The 21,317-nt window shown below is 31.7% G+C and overlaps 2 protein-coding genes across 4 annotated transcripts; one reads left to right on the forward strand and one right to left on the reverse strand.

Moving 5' to 3' along the window:
* Positions 1–7,060: 7,060 nt before the first annotated feature.
* LOC133697201 (protein WVD2-like 7) lies at positions 7,061–10,788 on the forward strand. Of its 3 annotated transcripts, none has more exons than XM_062119627.1 (9): positions 7,061–7,280; positions 7,750–8,337; positions 8,417–8,782; positions 8,894–8,949; positions 9,043–9,117; positions 9,596–9,674; positions 9,790–9,852; positions 10,191–10,301; positions 10,399–10,788. In XM_062119627.1, the coding sequence occupies exons 1-9, from the start codon at positions 7,212–7,214 to the stop codon at positions 10,609–10,611; spliced, it is 1,620 nt and encodes a 539-aa protein (XP_061975611.1). In that variant the 5' UTR covers positions 7,061–7,211; the 3' UTR covers positions 10,612–10,788. The 3 variants fall into 3 exon arrangements, with proteins under 3 accessions (XP_061975611.1, XP_061975620.1, XP_061975602.1); XM_062119636.1 differs by having other exon boundaries at positions 7,062–7,280; positions 9,599–9,674; XM_062119618.1 differs by having other exon boundaries at positions 7,066–7,280; positions 9,572–9,674.
* A 4,289-nt stretch (positions 10,789–15,077) lies between these two features.
* Positions 15,078–16,003, reverse strand: LOC133680904 (uncharacterized). Its single transcript, XM_062103931.1, has one exon. The coding sequence runs from the start codon at positions 15,811–15,813 to the stop codon at positions 15,217–15,219; it is 597 nt and encodes a 198-aa protein (XP_061959915.1). The 5' UTR covers positions 15,814–16,003; the 3' UTR covers positions 15,078–15,216.
* Between the last annotated feature and the right edge of the window lie 5,314 nt (positions 16,004–21,317).

The raw sequence follows: 21,317 nt of genomic DNA on the forward strand, positions 1-21,317 counted from the left end.
CTTTCATTATCCAAACAGTGGCAGTTGAGTCCCGATGATTATGTGTATTAAGGTATCGTTTGGGAATGCGGCTGCGGCCGCGTTCCCAAAAAATTTGAATTTTTTTTTTTTTGCTAAAATTTAATATGATTTGTACGTTTTGGATCGTTTTGATGTGCTGATGTCAAAAATAATTTTTAAAAAATAAAAAAACATCGTTGGCATGCATTTTGGCACGAAAAGTTATTTGAAAAACACCCGCAACCACAATGCCAAACACGCTCTAAGAGTGTTTGGAAATGTGGGTCAACTTGTATTTTTTAAAAAAATTATTTTTTTTAATATTTTAGATCGTTTTAATATACTGATTTTAAAAAATAAAAAAATATTATTTTAATATATTTTAAATTAAAAATATTTTTAAAAATAATTATAACTATATTTCCAAACAGACACTAAAAATAAACATTAGATCTAAAATATATTTCATATCATCATAGAAATTCGTCAGGAAATATTACGGAGTTTTATGGACATGGTCAGGAGAACATAATAAATGATATGAACATGGCACTTTAACAGCTCACCCATATAGACATAAAATTTTAGATGATAGATTATATTTGATATCAAGAACATATAGAAAATGACAAATCTTAATCATAACTACTCGTTTAATGTTTTTACCATGGTGTATCGTCTCAAATTGTTGTTTTTAGCACTTTAAAATTAGGACATGTAGTGTCATAGTATAAAATGATTAAAAGATTTTGTCTTTTAAAAATATTTTTGAAAAAAAATATTATTTTTATTTTAAATTAATATTTTTAGTATTTTTCAAATTATTTTGATGTGTTAATATCAAAAATAATTTTAAAAAAATAAAAAAATATATTATTTTAATACATTTTCAAATAAATTTTTTTAAAAAAGCAATATTTACCGGTTTTTCTCATTTAAAAGATATAATAAATATATTTAATATTTTTACAAAAATTGATTTCTATAATAAGCATTATTTTATTTTATCAAGATTATCCAACAATATCTATATCTATATCTATGCATATACACACACATTATATAGACTAAGCTTTTGAGTATACCATGATGCCCCTTATTATTATTTGGTTGTCAATTTTGTGACTAGTTTTTATTTTTCTGTTATAATATAATTATTTTTTTTATTAGAATCTATATTTGGATGTGAATATAATGCTATTTATTCACTAGAATTCAAACTTTGTGGGACATTCCAGCATTTGTCCAATAACAATGTTATGATACTGTATATATAAGGGTAAATTACTCTGAATATTCTCTATTGTAGTGCTTTTAACACTTGCATGACCCATTTTTTTGAAAGAAAAAAAACTATACTTTATATCCTCAATTGATGGGATTAAACCATGGATAGAACTAATTCATGGCAATAGGATATCCATATGAAATGAGAGTTTATTTATATATACATCTTCCATAGATAATTTTTTTTATTTAATATTATTCCAAAAGAATCCTCAGGCGATCATATGAATAGTATAAATCATGAGATAGTGTATAAATCTTTAATAATAATAATAATAAGATAGTGTATTCTAATCCGTTGGTGACGACTCGTGTCAAAATATTAGCTTAGATTGGCCATAACCTACAGAAAATGTTGAAATGCATGATTTTCCTTTCTACGCTAGCAACTTCTCAATATATCAAAAGCTTAACAATGACATAAAATAGTGATACCGCCACTCCTTAAACTCAATTGAAAAGGGAAGAAAATCAATTATAAAACTCTATTGATTCTCAAACACAAACTTTTATTGATTCTAACTCGTATTATTACTTGCACCTTTCAGATAATTCATGCATGTACTGTGTTTATTACAAGTGTTCTTAATGGAGATAATTATCCTACATGGAGGAGAGCGATGAAAATACCATCCATGCTTAAAACAAAATATCTTTCGTTGATGGAACACTTGCAAATCCAAACCTCTATGCTTATTCGGAAAAAATACAATTAAATGGTTATTTCTTGGCTCTTTATTGCCATATTTCATGACCTTCATGATAGCTTTGAGTACACAGAGACGATAGAAGATTTATGGAAGGACCTTGAGAAGCACTTTTTATAGGGTAATGCCACATGAGTGCCATAAACTAAAAAAGGATCTTTATATGCTATAACAGGGTAATCCATTTGTGATGGCTTACTACACCTAATTCAAAGCTTTATGGGATGAACTTCGACTATTTGACAAAATTCCCAAGTGCACATGTGGTGCAATAAAGGAATTTGTAACGGCAAGATAGCAAGAGAAAATCCATAAACTTTTTATTAGATTAAATGAAAATTTCAAAATTGTAAGATCTCAAATCCTTTTGTACAAGGATGCAGAATGTGAATTATAATTCATATTATGTAAGTTATTGTACAAATTAGTTATCAAGTTGTATGAGTTAGATCAAGCCCAGCCTGTATGATAGAGTCCAATCCACATTTTTCCTTTTCTTTTGAAAAAAAAAACAGCTATGGGATGTCTTTTGACCCAACAAAACCAGGCTGAACTTGGGCTTCAGACCCAACAAGCCTAGCCTTTAGGCTAAAGGTGTGTTTGTCAAACATATTCTAGTGTCTTTTCTTTAATTTTAGTTTGTTTTTATTTTAATGTTTAGCCAAATAAACCTTAAAAAAATCTATAAGAAATTCTATAAAATATCATGATAATTGTGTTGAATTGCGTCTAAATGAGGTATTGAATTGTAAACAAAAGAGAAAAAAGAAGAAAAAAGAAAAGGGCCTAAGGTATCGGTTATAATATGAGAAAGTAAGGATTAGTGGGAGCCAAAGAAAATATAAGTTCATTAATGAGTGTTTAAATATGTGTTGATATATTAGATATGAAGTAAAATAGATTTAATTAGTTTATGTAATTGTGGTTGAATTTCTAATAAACCTTGAATTTTAAAGTTTGTAAGACATCAATGAGATAAATAAGCAAATATATATATATATATATATATATATATATATATATATATATAAAATTTGTGAAAATATAGAACAAATAGTAGATTGATGAAATTGAGATGAAATCATAAATGTAGAATAAATATGAAAATATAATAGAAGTAAATATGAAAATAGATAAATTAATGGACAGTCAGAATTAGAAAATTTGGAGAATTTAGCTTGAATAAATTGACATTTTCTACTAATTGAATATATATATATAGTATGTTAATTGAAGAAAACAAATTAAAAAAAAGGTATAAAACTTACCTTGTTGAAACTTGTATTCAAAGGAGTATTAGTTTAAAATTTTGATTAAAATAAATGTTGATAATTGAATACCTATTGGTACAGGAGAGGCCACAAGATCTATCTAGTAACAAGGGACCATTACTTGAGCGCAGATACCAAGTAGGTGCTTTGCATCACTACCCGTTTTTAAGTATAGAATTCTTAATAATCTAACAATTGTAGTCTTCTTTAAATGTGTTATTCATAAATGTATGTATGTATGTATGTATGTATATATATATATATATATATATATATATATATATATTAACAGTGACTGGATTAATGAAAATACTTTTTGACTATTACCTTAAATAGTACTAGTAGCGTCAGTATATCTGATAATTGAGAAATTTGTTCGACTAGTATCTTGAATGATACAAGTGATGTCATTTTATCTAATGACTAGAAAATTTGTTAACTAGTACTTTAGGTGGTGCTAGTGGCGTCAGATTATCTAATGATCGGGTTTTTATTGATCAATTATCTGAGAGGTATTAGTGAGATCAACAAGATTAATGATCGAGATGTCTGAGTTAATTAATTACTTCGAGGAGTTTCGTGGTATGAGTGGAATTATTGAACTAATAATAATAAGCTTTTGGCTAGAATTGAAAGAAAGACATTAAAGAGTAATTTAAATTATGAATCACATGATTTAATTCTATAGTTCATTTATATTATATGTTACAAAAAATTTCAAATACATCTTAGCCTCACGTGGAGCATTAGATTAGCCTTAACACTTTCTTCGGTTAAGTTCTAGAGATGTAACTATGAATTATTTAAATTCTCTTTTATAATATTAAGTTGTTACTAATTCTTGTAATGTAAAGTAAATCAGATTTAAGTTGCTTATAATTTAACCTTTGAATTCCATATATTAAGTTTGAATTTGATATGATATTTATTTGTATTCATTAGGTTAAGAGAAATACATGCAATTAGCTTATTTTAATCTTTACGATTTAATCATGTTTTTATTTTGGTGAAATACTTTTAACGCTGAAAAATATTTGAATTATGAAAGAGAATGTAATTTATGTTGTTAATTAATGAAAGTTCATGATGGTTAAACTATAATTTGAGATTGATTGTGTGAATTTGTTGTGATGTCGATAACTTGGTATGCTTAAAAATAAAAAAATACTCTTCTGAATTTTTAGTAAACACCTATAAAATATAAAAATAGAACTTAGTATATATATAAAAAAGCATGGTTTTCAATTTACCCGATGAAAAGATTTGAAAGTGTTTAAAAATAGGTTGTGTTACAGTGAAAGTGAAGGAATTTGTATATCTTCTCTTATTGATTGTGATTGTTGTCATTTGAATATTCTAAGACTTTAAGTTTGGTTCATATTTGTATATTTGAATTATGTTTGTGGTTAAAAACTTTTAAAGACTTTAAATTATGATTTGTATCTTGAATTAATTAAAAGCCATAAAAACATCGAGGTTGGAATTTAAAATAGAAAAAAAAACAGAAAGAAAATATGTTGGCTTCAAACTTAGCCTGCTATAATGTTCTTGGTAAACTTAGTCAATAATTACTAATATAGCTTGTTGTTGACCTAGTGATTCAGGTTAAACTCTAAATCAATGACGAAAATTATGGATTTAGCTTATAAATTAATGGAAAAATAAAAATAGGGGACAAATTTAATAATGGTAAAATAGATTAAAAAAATAAAATAAAATTGAGAGCAAACTGTAAAAATTGTCAGTTTCTTTTCTAATGTAAAGCTAACTGAAAAGTTCTTGCCAGGAAACAGTGCTGCTGCACCTCTTTTATGCCATTAGGTCAGCAATGTATCCTGGTGTTCATAACTTCATCTTTGTTTCTTGTAGCAAGTTACAGGAGAAAATGCAAGAAAATGACATGTGATACTTATTATTCCTTCTTATTTTTTGTTTTTATAATGGAGTTATTTTTGATAGGAGCACATGTTAAGAGGTTGTTTATAGAAATGATAATGCATGGAGTCAAATTTTTTTTTTTATGTACTTCACAATCTAATACATATATAATTATTATTTGAAAGATTTTTTTAAAAGATTATGGAGTTATTTGAAAGTAGTGTGTGAGAGTGTTTGGCTGTGCGTTTCAACCTGCGTTTCGTCAAATTTTGAATTTTGTTTTTGCTAAAATTGAGTGTGGTCTGTACTTTTTGGATCGTTTTAATGTGTTGATGTTAAAAATGATTTTTAAAAAATAAAAAAAATCATTGGCATGTATTTCGGCACGAAAAGCTATTTGAAAAGCAACCGCTACCACACTACTAAACACACCTACGTATAGTCGTGATTTCTAAAAATTTTATTTTTTTTATTTTACATTAATTTTTTTATATTTTTAGATTGTTTTAATATACTAATGTTAAAAATAAATTTTAAATTTTTTTAAAATATATTTTTAATATATTTCCATACAAAAAATACTTTGAAAAACAACCTCTACTATTTTCTCAAAAACCTCCTATACCATCAAACATCATTTTTTTAATTAATTAGTAAATCATTAGTTATTAATACAATTACGTATATGAATTATTAAAGATCTCTTTTATGTTTTAAAATGATGTATATGTGCTTATTATTTATTAAATGGCTAAAACAAATACATAAACTACCCAACTTACATCATATATTATTTAGTAATTAATATAAAGATACCGTGTATAATATTAAGTATTCTTAGTTAATAATCATATATTCATAATTATAAGTTCAATTTTAATTATAGGGTAAAATTATAAATTTAGATCGATTCTTATAGGATATAAGAAAAAACGTTTTGCTATTTATGAAGTAAAATTTTAGTTAAAAATTAAAGATTATATATATATATATATATATATATATTAATAAAAAAAACAATCTAAATACTAGGGTGAGTACAAATTAAGTGAAATCTTCGCGAAATCAAAGTGAAATCAAATTAGGTGTTTTGACTTTAATCTAATCAAAAGATTATATAAAGTTAAATACCTATTAAATCAAATATGATTATCATCCTTAAAGCTAATTAGTGTTGTAAAACAGTATTTGAATTTGAAAATTCAATAAGAGCTCTAAGGGAAATAATTTTTTTTAAAAAAATCATTTAAATGATTGAAATAATTTCTGTAATACTTAACGTTTAATTCAGATTTTATAATTGTCTTTGATGAAGTGAGAGATGACGATGTTGTCTTTTTATCAAGAGATACGTCGTAACGTAAATAAATGACCAAAATTCCTTAGCAATGGCTTAACTTGGAGCAGCAAAATAGAATGTTCTTCTTTCTAGCCATTTTTGCACCCTTTCTAAAACCCAACTGTGTTGTAACGAAGAATTGACAGGCGAAGACGACAGGGGCCATCATATTTTGGATGACGAAACTGATCTTAGTCGTCGATGACAAAATTTACACTGTCCTTTCCCAGAGCGGAGCTGCTCGAGAGGAATGCAATGAATGCTCGATTTTTTCCCCTTTTCCTTCAATTCCTTAAACATTCACGGAGAGCAAACCTAGAGCACAGAGCCTACTTGTTGTGTACCTCAAATTCAAACTAGCCATGTTTTTTGGACGTTGAAGCCTTCAATGTGGGCCCCATACCATGTTGTTGGGAAATAAAAGATTCTTACCGTTTCTAATTTCCATACATGGTTATAGGAGACCCCACTGGAGACAATAATAAAAGCAGGGTGCACCGAGCTTTTTTCTTTTTTTCTCGTTTGGATGCTGCCAGTGCCTGCTTTTTCACGGCATGCATGGACCCAGTATTGTTGCCCTTTTCCATTTGAAATTCAAATTCAAACGGTTTACTTAGGAGGGGACTGGACTGGACTACATAAACACTAGTAAAGTAGTACATATAGATACAAAACCAAGGAGATCAAAAGTTTGGATCATTTTGAGGTTTCACCAACGCTACCCAAGTCATGGGGGACACAACTTGTGTCATGCAACCATTCTCTTACGCCGCAGGCATTTCTAATGACGCCAAAGAGGTCAGTTCATCAAACTGCATTCTGCATTCTGCATTCTGCACTTGCTATTGTTTTTGCAATAATTGGCTACTAATTAGTTATTGAAAGTAAATGATGGGTTAGTGATTTCTGTCTCCTTTTGCTACCACCACCACTAAGGTTTCAGCTTTTGAAGTTAGTAGTAATTCTCCTTTTTATTTGCCCCAAGTTGAAAACTCAAGGGAAGAAATGAAAATCAAGTGAAAATCTGGTTACCAGTTACCACAGTAATGATTTAAGCACTGAATGAAACGAAACTGAAAAGTATAATCTTTTCGACTTCCAGTTCAGTTTTTCTGCAAAGGGTTTCTTCAAAAAGACTCACTTACTCTCTTGTCGGATAGCTTCATCATTGTTTGTTTCTGTGTTCTGATGGGATAAATCTTGATGATCTTCATACTATAGAACAACTTGGTTTTCAGAATTCATGAAAATGAACTTTATGCCACAGGGGAACCCAACTCATGCGCTTGGACAGTCGATCTCGTTTGGGAGGTTCATGTCAGATTCCTTATCTTGGGAGAAATGGTCAAGCTTCTCTAATAACCGATATGTTGAAGAGGCTGAGAAATTCTCAAGACCTGGCTCAGTTGCGCAGAAAAAGGCTTTCTTTGAAGCACATTATAGGAATCTTGCTGCAAGAAAGGCAGCAGCTTTGCTTGAGCAAGCAAATGCAGAAGCAAGCAATGTGCAGGAGCCTGAAAATGAGGGTGGAATTCCTGATAAGACAACCCAAGATTCACTAACAGTGGCCACAAACTCCCAAGAAGCTGGTGATCGGGAAGAGGTATATGTGCAACAAGTAAATTCTGAAGCAAGTTTTGTTGCTGATGACAATACTCGTACCTCTAATGTTGATATGGAAAGATTTGAAAGCAGCAATGTGGAAGAAGTTGAACCATCAGCCGAAAACGAGATTCTTGTGGAGAATTGTGTTAAGATCGAGACTTTAAACCAGATTGTGAAGGTCGATAACAAGGAGGAGGTTAAAGAAATGGAGCTTAGTGTATCAAAACAAATGGAGAAACCTCTATTAAAGGTAATGACATCGTGTAGACAGCTCTATTTTTTATGTTCAAATTTCTGGTCATCAACTGAATTCCTTTGCTCATTAGCAGGATTTCATGTCTTGTAAAGATGATGCTGCATCAATGAGCAAGAAGAAACCAGCAGTCTCTTCCTCTAAGTCTTCGATTTATGATAAAGCATCTAAGCTGCCATCCACTCCAGCTAAACCTGCACCTTCAGTTCGTGCGAAAAAAGAAAACACTGCTACTCCAATCAGCAAGAAGTCTGCATTAGAGTCAGTGGAAAGAAGAAAACCAACTCCAAAATCAACTCATAAGTCGATGAACTTCACTCCTGCCAGAGAATTTAATAGAATCACTTCATCAATTATCAGGAAGATTGATAATTCTAGAGTTGGTTCTCATTCTAAGTCATCTAAAGATTGCCCAACTCCTTCAAGAACTCCAATGATGATGGTGCGTATCTCTTTGTCCTGCTACTTCTGAATTACACTCCGTTTCCCGAGTGACTCTCAACTTGGAATAACCAATCATGCATCCTAAAATGAGATTCGTTTTTTAATTCAGGTGTCTATTGCAGAATCAAAGCATCCTTTAGCCACCCCTCAGTCAGAAAAAAGAAGGTACCTTGTGAAACTCCGTTAGAATGACAAGAAAACTGGTGGTTTTTAATTATCTAACCAGTTATATATACTTGTGCTCCGTACAAATTGCAGGGCAAAAACACCTCTTCACCCCTCGACATCAGGAAGCAAAACAGTTCGCTCAAAATGGCATTTCCTTCCAAAAGAGTAATAAGTTTGAAACACCCACACAAACACATTACATAAATAGTTAATTTTACATATGATGTTGGCTACAGGTAACCTATTTCTATGGGGAAATATATTCAAGTACCTGCATATGATGCAAGGAATAGAACACAAGAGAAAAAGCCATTTACTTTCATGATGTCTTTCCATATCATATACAGCATCAATACAGCTTACTATATAGTTCAGTCTACTTATTTCAGACTTCCAGTCATGGGAAAGAATCGCAGTGTCCAGTTCATGTATCTACAGCATCATTAGTTAGCTAAGAGGGGTTTTAATTTCGGCAGGCAATTTTACCAGTGTCGAAATTAAAATCCCTCTTAGCTAACTAATGATGCTGTAGATACTTCAAATATTCTGCAGTCACCCAAGTTGCATCAATTTCATAGAAGAAATTTGAGCACATCTGATTATTGTTTTTTCATGTCAGTTGTTCAATGTTTATGACTTCCAGCAGAAACAGATCTCAGTCCCCAAGTGCATCTATTCCCTTCAGCTTCAGGACTGAAGAAAGAGCTGCAAGAAGAAAGGAGGCAAGTAGTAAAACTAAGAATATTTTGTTTTTTGAAGAAATTATTGTGCTTCTCTGGCCCATAATATTTGTTGTGGTTAAGCCTTCACTCATTCTTGTCTCCTCTATGCTTTCAGAAGCTGGAAGAAAAATTCAATGCCTATCAGGCACAAAAAGTGCAGCTACAAGTAACACTCAAGGTAAAATACCCCATTTAGCTTACCGAGAAGTTACCTGGGATATTTGTAAGAAAAATAAAACATGTTTGTTTTCGTTTAAAAAATAATTTTGAAAATTTTAATTTATTTTTTTGAAAATTAATATTTTATATAATTTTAAATTATTTTGAAATTTTAAAAAATAAAAAATATATTATTTTAAATTATTTTCAAATAAAAAATACTTTAAAAAAATAAATATTATCGTAATCTTAAACAATATCGCGAGGAAAACTCAGAAAACTCAGTCGAATAGAAAACGATTACTCAAATTTATAGAGATTAAGTTTCTAACATGACGTTCATTATATATTGAGCAGGAAAAAGCAGAAACAGAACTTAAAAGACTGCGACAAAGCCTTTGCTTCAAGGCCAGGCCGCTACCTGATTTTTATAAACAGAGAGTAGCACCAAACAATCAGATGGAAAAGGTAACCAACACTTTCAGAATCCATTCTTAAATTCATATCCATAGCTTGTTATGTTTCTCAAAAGGACTGAATTTTCTTCTCCGTTTTCGGCGCACAGGTTCCACTGACTCATTCTGAATCACCTGAGCCTGGAAGAAAAATGACTCCCAGCAAGATACGGAGCGCCTCTCAACTTCCTCAATGGTCTTCACTCAAGAACAGTGGTTCCAAAGATGCAATGCAAAAGAAAAGTGATAACCCACGTTCTCTAGCTTCACGACTCAAAGCAAGTCCTCATGAGAATACATCTCCAAATATTCAGCATGAATGATGCGGTGGAGTTGTTGAGCTTGAGAAGGAAATGAGACTTCATTTCAAATCTAGCAAATTCATAAATGTGTGCAAAGTACTCTGAGATTACAGAGATCAGATACTGTAAATTTAGTGTGTACCTTAACTATTAATTGCATAAATGTAGGCCACGCTGAACCTAAATTTTAAGCTTCAATTCAGATTCGTTAGGGGATACAACACTAAAATAATTACATCTTGATAGATTGTGAAAGACAGATTCAAGAATTAGCCTGTTGAGGGAATAGCAAGTGCAACACAGCAACCTTCACCAGTTCTTGTCATTTGGTATAGATAAAAACGATAACCAATCACTCAATCAATGGCATCTCAAAAGTTGTGTAATCTTTCGAGTCAATCAGGCTTCATATTAAAAGTAGTTAATCAGGATGATGGTGTACAGAATTAGTAAAATTCTCAACACGCTGCTTTTATCTACATGAATGCTCTAGTATTAGGAGCCATCAACAATTGTCAAGAGTTTCAGGTCAGAGAATTTATCGTCGGCTATGCCAGCTACTTTGCAGTAGTGTCTCAAAGCTGTGAGCATAAGTTGTCCAAAATTTAAACCCTTGACTCTCTCCTCCACCTCTTCAAGATGTATTGGCTTGGGAGCATCTTGATGCTCTTGTAATCAAGAACTTTCAGTGCATGACTGCACAAAACTCCCATAGACTCACTCTTCATATATTCTCAGAAGAGCTGAAATTCACTGTATACTCTTGTTCTTGCCCATACATGCTCACTTCATACACAGACTGACCCATTTGGAGTGTACTGATTAATGATTATATTGAGACAGGTTTCATATTCTTGCTGGAACAAATCAAATATATTAGGTGTGTGTGTATCCCTTGTCTGCTTCAAGAGAACCACTTCTGCCATTAGTCTAGGCAATCGTTGGTTCATATCATAATATATCATAATTACTTTCTAACACTTTGTATGCCACTCGTTCAATACTTTCCCAAAACGAAAGTATATCAAAATCAAACATTAAATGTATCTTCCATAAACCACAGCCCATTTCTCTCTTTCATTGAATTTCTCACGCAGACTTTCATTTTCCTATAGACCACAGGCATCCGACATAACATTCCATGCATTTACAACATCCCCGTCCTCCTCATGATCGAAAACGCATCTGCTTAAATCATTTACAAACGAACCTGAGCCCAAAAACACGTGGTTTAGCTGTTTAAGTGCATGTTGATACATGTGCCATACACATTCTCTGTGATGCGTCTCTGGTAATTCTGAATTAATTGCTTCTGAAATTACAGCATCTTGATATGTGAGGATTGTCTTCAGCTTCTTTCCAGCCATGGAAGATTCAACGCTTTCGTCATATAAAAGGGAAGCACAAAAAGCACCATTTGCTTTGTGATGATTCACCCCAAGGAATGCCAAAATGGCCGGCAATCTTTGTACAGACTGTAGGTTATATCAAAGTATACTACATCACCATCATCCACCACCATTTTTTCTTCAGCCCAAAATTTTAGTGATCTCATCTTCAACTGCTTGCTTTGAAAATTTAGGCACTTCAACATAATCAAACATGGGTTCTGGTACCTCGACCCCATCACAAAAAAAAACTGTGGATTCAAAACGGGTATTTTGAGTGAAGTATTTATCTAATGGCTATGTGGATAGCCTAAAAGCCTGACTTGTAGCAAAGGGGTACACTCAACTACCAGGTTTTGATTTTACAGATACTTTTAGCCTTGTTGTCAAGGTATTTACAATTCTGGTTGTTTTATCTTTGGCAATTTTCAATAGTTGACCTCTTCATCAACTTGACATTAAGAATGCATTCCTTGATGGTTTTTTGCACGAAAAAGTATACAAGGAGAAACCACCCGGTTATATTGATTTCAAACACCCCTCACATGTGTGTAGGCCACGCAAAACATTTTATGGGTTTAAATAAGCTCCCCGAGCTTAGTTTTATTGTTTTTTTTTTCTTTTCTAATGGATGTTGGGTTTTTTTAGTCATGCTGATTCATTATTATTTGTTTTTCCATAGGGTGATAATTTAGTTTATTTATTATTGTATGTTGATTATATTGTTCTGACAAGCAACAATTAGATTCTTCTGGATGGCTTTATAGAATATTTACAAGGGAATTTTCCATCAAGAACATGGATGGGATCCTTAAGCTAGTTTTTAGGCTTGGAAGCACATTAACACCCTACTGGTCTTTTTCTAAGTCAGATCAAATATGCACATTACATTATACAGCGTGCCCAGTTAATGGACTGCAAACCAGTAGGCAGTCCTATGGTCGTCGCTCATCATCTCTCTAGCACTGGTTTTGACTTTCATGATCCCTCGTTATATATATCGGTCTCTTGCACCCGATATTGTTCATGTCGTCATTGTTGTCAGTTAGTTTATGCACAAGCCTTCACTTGATCATTTTCATCTTCTAAAAAGGATCATTGGCGACATTAAAGGGACTCTTCATCAGTTTGGTCTATCTCTCACTCAATCAATCTTCTTTATGAGCTCCTTCTTGCTTATTTCGATGTTGATGCTGTAAAAAGGATCATTGGCGACATTAAAGGGACTCTTCATCAGTTTAGTCTATCTCTCACTCAATCAATCTTCTTTATGAGCTCCTTCTTGCTTATTTCGATGTTGATTGGGCTGGATGCCCTCACACGAGACGATCTATTTATGGTTTTACAATCTTCTTTGGTGATAATCTTGTTTCTTAAAAATCTAAAAAGCAACCTACAGTATCATGATCAAGTTATGAATTTGAATACCGAGCCATGACTCTCTCTGCTGGTGAAATCAAGTGGCTTAGTCATCTTCTTCGTGATCTCAAAGTATCTCTTTCCTTGCCTCCAGTCATCATTTTTTATGATAATCAAAGTTTATAGTGTGGTGATTTCACAATCTTTTCACTGATAATAAAACCTTTTAAAACCGCATATCTATTACAACACTTATACGCGTGATCTTTTGTTTCAAACTCCATGGCAACTCTGGGTATCACATATATTCATCCCTCATCACAGTAACAGCATCCCCTTACTTGGCAACATTCGGGCTCCGAGGTTCTTGATCATCATCGTCTACATATAACTCATATTTGTTGACAGAATAAAATTTCAGACTTGCACATTCCTCACCGTCATAGTTCAATTGACTATCGTCATATTAGAATAAACATCTTTAGGGTTCTGAAAATCATGCTTAGTATTAACAACCAGTTGACTCTTATCCATTAATCTTCATACAAGAACATCAAATAAAAAATTAGTAAAGAAAAAAAATCATCCAATAAAAGTAATATAAACCCAAAAGAAAAACTCAAGCATTTAGAAAATCAAATCAGAAGATACTTAGTTCAGTTAATAACAGTAGAAAACCAATGTGGGGTAGCTGAGCAAACCCAATTCAGTATACATTAAACCCATTAGAACATGTCTCAAGAGACTCCTTATGTAATCGGATAGTATTTTTTGAATTTTTTCCCCAAAACTAACTAAGAAAAATAATAATTAAGTGAGATTGAGCTTACGGAATGGCTTCCGCCACGTGTGAGACCTTGTGTGCTGATTTGGCTCTCTAATTGGTTGTTAAAAAACATTTGGATTAGTACATGTTACTGCAACTTTGGATTCTCCTCAAGTTGAATAAGTTATGATGGCAGCAAAAGGAGAAAGAAAGATAAATAAAGGTTTATTATGAAAATATAAAATAATGTAATTAAGCTTAATTATAGTGAACTCTTTACGCTAATAGCTGGATCAAATTTTAATTAATGAGTCTTGTCCGCTGTTCGAATGGGAGAAAACAAAAACATGATTGTATTAGAGAAATGATAAATACCAATTAAAAGAATTCAGTACATTCATGAGTTATTGTATTGTAATTTGAATTTGAAACTTTTCATTAATTTAATTATTTATGTGTACTTTTAAATTCAATATATATATTACAATAAATACTAGATAGGGGGCTACCCCATGAGCCAATTTTAATTTTTTCAACATAAAAGAGAATGTTAAGACGGTGCAAACATTTTTAAAAAAACAAAAAAATATTTTAGATTCGGGTGATTGTCACAATTATGTTTAATAAACTTAGTTAATTTAAATAACATAAATAGAAAAAAAACAATGATAATAAATAAACTGAAAAAAATATATATATCTATGATAGGAAGTATGTCTTGAAGCTGGTTTGAGTGTCAACAAGCTGTAAAGTCACATTAAAATGCGAAAATAAAAAAATCTTCATCTTGGTAAGCAAGCTAAAAGACCCAACAGATGAAGTAGTCGGCCCAAAATATTTTACTTTGTTCGGAAAATGAGAAATGGCTCACGCGGGTTTAGAACCTCCTTCCATACTTCAGGCTTGAGTGTAGTTACTAAACCGAATCTCCATTTTGGTTATACAAATATTTTGCAGAAATTTTCAATACAAGATATAAAAATTATTTAATTAATACTGCATTTAATTAATAATTCATCTTGTACAAATTACAATTATTTAATTAGAAGAAAGTACTGTAGAAAAATGTTCAAGAAAGGTATGACAGGCACCGACATTGACATGGCAATGGCATCATGCCTTCTCTGCCACCAAACACCAATCTTCATCTCCTTCAGCTAGGTCCACCTCAAATCCCACATCACAGTAACTCATACCATCTTCTTCTTCAATGTTCTTGATATTAACACGATCACCAATATAATTCTCATCGTCATCATCAACAAACTCTTGATCATTCTCATGTCCCGAATCATCAAGTACTTCATCTGCATAGTCATGGTCACCAGTACTGGCCAAATGGTTCAACATCCCCGTGGCAGAAAACCCAGAAAGATTCGAGCCATGCCGGCCATTCACAACCCGCCAAGCAAGAAACTGAGCATTGGAATTAGACAAAACATCTTGTGATTTTACCTTATGGGATCCTTTGGCTTTGTGCTTGGCCTTGCAACATGGTTGCAGGTGACATTCTAAGCACCGTGGCTTACCGCATTTCCCTGTGAATTTGGAGTGGTTTGTGGGCTTTGATGAGACCTTGGTGAACAATCCGGCTGTTGTGGGTGTATCAAACTTGTTGAACTTTCTGTCTCCTCCAGGTTTAGGGTTCCATGGAGGTGGCAAGACTGCATAGGCCCTAACCATTCCATGTGGCCGCCCCTCTCTTCTCATCTTGCCTGCTTCCGATTGTGGGCTTGTAAAGATTAAAAAAAAAAAAAGAACAAAGAAAGAGTCTTGTTAATGAAGAACACGATACTTTGGTTGTTTGGATTTATAGGAATTTGAGTCGGTGATGGAAAAAGCTTGGGAAGAAAGGTACCGACAGGTGAGCCTTGGGAGCCAAGCTGCTAATAGCGATTGACAACACATCTTAACCGAAGAATGCCATAAAAAATTAAATTAAATTGAATTAAATAGGGAAATAAGCATGACTTCCTGCCCTTATTAGATATATTGACTTTTTATTTCTTTTGTTCTTGTATTAGATATAAAGATTTTAATTCATGATCTATAATCATTTACTTAATTAATAAAATCTTTTAGTCTTTTGGAGATTTTATTCTCATTTAGTTTATGCAGGGCAAGGAAGATAAAATTCATTGAAAAGTGATTAATAATATTAATGAGATAATTATATCATATGGAGTTGGGAGATTAATTAATTATCCATTCTATCAAATACTAAATTAATTGCAGCATGTTCTTCCAAATTCACTTAAGAAAAATCTCTTAGACCCAATAATATTAAGATTTTTGAGACTGGGTTAAGAAAATTAAAAAAAAAATCTTGCTTAAAATTATCATCATTCTTATATATATATTCTCATTGAATAATCATGTGCAATTTTTTAATAATTTTTGTAAGTTAGGTTTATATATAGTTATTCATAAATAATTGCTAATATTACCATAAAAGCTATAATTTTTTTTTAAAAAAACAAGTAATGAAAACTAGATATATAATTTTTTAATATCATATCAATAGCTTTATTTAAATATAATTTTATTCTATTTTTAAATAAAATAATTAATTAAAAAAGAGGTTTTGAGAAGAAAAAAAATCCCAAGCTTGCCTGGGCTTACAAATGGGATAAGTCCAATCCTGCGTACTCTTTCTTTTTTAAATGAGCCACAACATGCATTTATTTATATATTCTTTGGTCTTCAAAAAACAAGGTTTAAGTTTTAGTATTTTTAAAATCCAATTTTTAACTTGTTTTTATAATAAAAAAAACCATCCAAAATACATATTATAAATCCTAGTAACCTCATTTCCAACCTTAAATGCCCTCTATTTATCTCTAAAAATCAAAATCAAACTAAATATAAATGAACATTTTAGACGGTTTTTTTTTATATTATTAAAGATCAAAATGACCATTATTGAACTCTTCTTTTCAATACAAATTTATTGATATTAAGATTTTTTTTATGGATGACTGAATTTTGTCTCTTTCTTCTCCATTTCTAGCAACTTTGTATTTCTTCAATCAATATATAAGGGTTAAAATACAAGAAAAATAAAGTTTTAGGATAAAAATGTCAAAAATAAAAACAACAAGGACCAAAAATGAAAGAATAAAAAATTCCAGAGACAAAAATGAACTTTAGCCACACCAAATTGTTTGTCAACTGCTCCTAATAACATCTTTACTTTGGTGACTTGGGTTGGGTTTGGTAATAGCTGCAGCAGCCCCATGAACAACCTTATTACCAAACAGGGCCTTATATTGTTAACAATGGAACCATTAAGAACTGGGATGATACGGGTCATGTTTTGGACCGTCAATTGTTAATCTATTTGGATTGTGATAGTTGGTATTATTTAAAATATTTTTTGTTTAAAAATATAAAATAATATATTTTTTTATTTTTTAAAAATTATTTTTAATATTAGAATATTAAAACGATTTAAAAATATAAAAAAGTAATAATGCTTTTTAAAAAAATCAAAATTTAAACGTTCCAAAACTAACAAGCCTTTGAAGTATCCTCGGGAATTATGTTTATGCATTTGGATCATAACTAGCCTTGTTCTGCCTTCTCTTTCAACAGATGCAACCAGCAGAATGTAAGATTTTGCTCACAGACCTGCCTTTTAATCCCTCAAAAAACCGAACCATTCACCTTAATTTATATACCACCTGATTTTCATTTCATTCCACAGAAATGATCTCTTACTCAGAGTCTCTGTTTTTGCCATTTCTTATGATTGCATTATAAACGATGAGTTTTTGCCTTTGTCTCATAAAAAGCTTACTGTTTAGGATGCCAGATCCTCAATGTTCTATGCAATTTGCAGTAATGATTAATTAATCAAAGGGTTAAAGCCATGGCTTGCTCTTCGAACTGGCGGTGTCCAAGAGCACGATCCTTGGCCTTTTCTCTCCAGGTGCCTGTTGTTTGTGGTTATTCATTCCCTCATCTCACTGAGCCAAAAAAAACACTCTGCTATGTAAGGTGAAGCTATAATGTTTGTTAAAAATGAGTTAGATTTCTGGTTTTTTAAAAAAATAATAGAGGAATCGATCCTTGAGAAATTACTTTCCTAGTTAGAATAGATATTCACATGTCAAATCTAGTGGCTTGATGGCTAGCAACAGGATTGGGGTCTGTCTTTTCTCTAATCTAGAAGGTTGGTTTTTAAGTAAACTGAAGGCCAGCACTTAGGGAAGGCCCATATAACTGGTAGTTCATAGTCTTGCCGTCTTTCTTTTTATGTTGAGTTCATGTAAAATTCCTCATGGGATCATTACTATATTTTTTAAATTTATTAACGGAATATTCTATCGGTAATTAGATATTCAGCCTATCAGGAAGACTTTTACTTACGGGCTCACAAATAATTTTAGTTTGTAGGAAAAACTTTCCCTGATAATTCATGTTTTGTCTGTAATTTTGTCCATAAAATAATTACCAATGGATTTATAAACAAAATAAACATGCTAAACAAAAAAAACTTGCTTAATTTTATCAGTATATCTCTCGGTGAATAGGACATATTACCGGAAAAAAAAAATTATATGTAATTCCATCAATGATTTTCTTAATGTTACCGACATAATTAAATTGTTAGTGATTAAACAGTGTTACAATGACATTTGCAATAATTTTTTCCAACTATCTGGAATATACTGACAGACTTAATCTGTTAGTAAGATTGTCAGTAATTTTTTTTAAAACAATTCTTAAAAAAAATAATTAAAATAAAATAAATTAAAAAAATCAAATATTTATTATAAATTTATAAATTCCAATACAATTCATCTAATACAGAGGGGCATGAGGAGGAGGCGGGTCTTCGCTTGGACTATGGGGCCAATAAGAAAGAATACATGTATCACTCATCTGTGATTTCAACTCCATGTACAATCGGTGAAGTTTGGTCGTCTCAGCATGAAGTCACCTTTTCTTAGCAGCAAAACGGGTCATCAAAGCTTCAACTTGTTAGTTTAAAATCGCCTCGAACTCTTGAGTTTGAGTGCTCAGAACCGATTGCGAGCATCTAATGGTTGAAACACTTCGGGTTGTCTGCAAGTCTTAGTTCGTAATGTTTGAGATATAATACACCTGATTTATATTGGGTCCACTAGATGATTTTGCCTCTAACCACAAATTTGGATCGAGTTCCAGATAGGTCGAAAGATCATCCCCATATTTCTCCTATAACCGAGTGTTATATGTTTCCTGAAAAAAAGTTAAGGAAATTCAAAAACATAATACTTAGAAAATGAAATTGTTGAAATCCAACATACCATAAAGTACTGAGCTCAACTATTAACAAGTTGTTACACCCCTTTTCGACAGTCATCATTTAACGCTTGTATTTCTACAAAAAGCTCATTTGGTCTTGGTTCGTGTCCAAAAACCGAAGCCTACAAGAGAAAATTGTTACTGGTTAATAATATTCATATAAAAACACATTAAAAAAATGATGTAATAAAAAGAATCTTCTCATCCGCTTCGCATGCGAAACGAATGGAGTGGATCCACCGGTATGCATGGTAATGAAATCGTGAATTTGCTTGTTCTAGTTCTTCACATCGATTATGACTATCGCATAAAATGCTCGAACATCACGTGAAGAATATATTTTTCCCATACAGCCTCCAAGATGTACGGAGGTCTGAAATCTTTCCAAATCGCTATGTCCTTCCAGCCTGGAAGCTCTCTTTTTTTAGCATATTTTTGTCTTTTTTCTGCGCCTCATACAAACAAGTACGCAACCTATATCGGCTAATAAATAAAAAATAAAATTTTAACATTTGAATAAAAAATATTTATCTTGATCTCATTTTTACCTTACAACATGATTCTCCCAATTCCTTTTGGCAACAACATTGCCAGCTGTATCGAAGTAAATTTTTTCCTCGCATTTTAAATTTGTAAAAGAATAATTTCATTAATATCAATAAATTAACCAAATTAACATAATAAATTTTTTTTAAAGTTATTACTAACCTTAAACTTTATGAACCATTCATCAATCATAGGATTCTATTCAGGATTTTTAAAACTGACTCCACTGAAACAATGACGCTTCTATCGATAATATTATCGTTGATGTTATCATTATGGTAGCCTTAATATTTGTAAACTTGAAATTTCATTCATTAATTGAAATTAATTTTTCAAAAATTATTAATTGTTCTTTATTTTTTAGTAATGCATGAAAGGAAAACAAACTTACACTGAGTGGTCGGGCTTCCACTGGGCTAGGTATTTCCTAGTGAATGGATCTCGCTTGAAAGGACCCTTCCTCGGTGTCGCACCCTCCCGAGAGCTCGACATCGCGGTGACCCATCCTTCGTAGCGGGGATTGATGTTGGGGTCTTTCTGTTGTGAAAAAAAGGGAGTCGCCACCTAGTATTATGGTCACTAGAAAACCTAACTGGTCTTTCAGAGATTTTAAGGCAAGGGACTGGTTGCATAAAGGAAAGGTTTTAGCACCCCTAGTACGCCCTACCTAAGGTAAGCTGCTTGATGTTTGATTTGCCTTATAACTGTTATGGTGTTGATGTTCTCTAATCCCATCAATTTTCTAGGATAAGTCTGCTCTGATGAACGAAATCTAGGGTGCTTTAAAAACCTATTTTTGTCTTAGTGTTTTATACTCTCACGGCTCGCAAACCGTGGAGTAAAAAAAATTTTGAGATGTCCTCGATTATAATCAAGGCTTCTTTCAAGGATGTGTGCAGATTTATTATTCCTAGAAAATTATTTTGGATATTTACCATTACGGGTTTCTTTATCCAAATATTAACAGTGAATAATAACAAATTATCCCCAATCATATTTTGGATATTCGTCCTTTAAGGATTTCTTTATCCAAACATTAGCGGTGAATAATAACAAATTATCCCCGATAATATTTTGGATATTCGTCCTTTAAGGATTTCTTTATCTAAACATTAGTGGTGAATAATAGATGAATTCCCCAAAAATAAGATTTTTATATTTTTTGGAATATTGGCCAATACCCTTTGGAGTTTTACAAACATGTTGTAAAATCCAGAAATGCAAGAAAAATGATTTTTTTGTTGTGTTTAAGAAATCCATGCGAAAACACATTTTTTGAAACTTCAAATATTTGTTTTCTAGATAAAAAGCATAAAAAAACAATGTTAGGGTATTGACCGTATGCATGAAAACAAAACATTTTTTTAAATAAACAT

This window comes from Populus nigra, chromosome 1 (assembly GCF_951802175.1).
Source record: "Populus nigra chromosome 1, ddPopNigr1.1, whole genome shotgun sequence".
Lineage (NCBI taxonomy): Eukaryota > Viridiplantae > Streptophyta > Magnoliopsida > Malpighiales > Salicaceae > Populus > Populus nigra.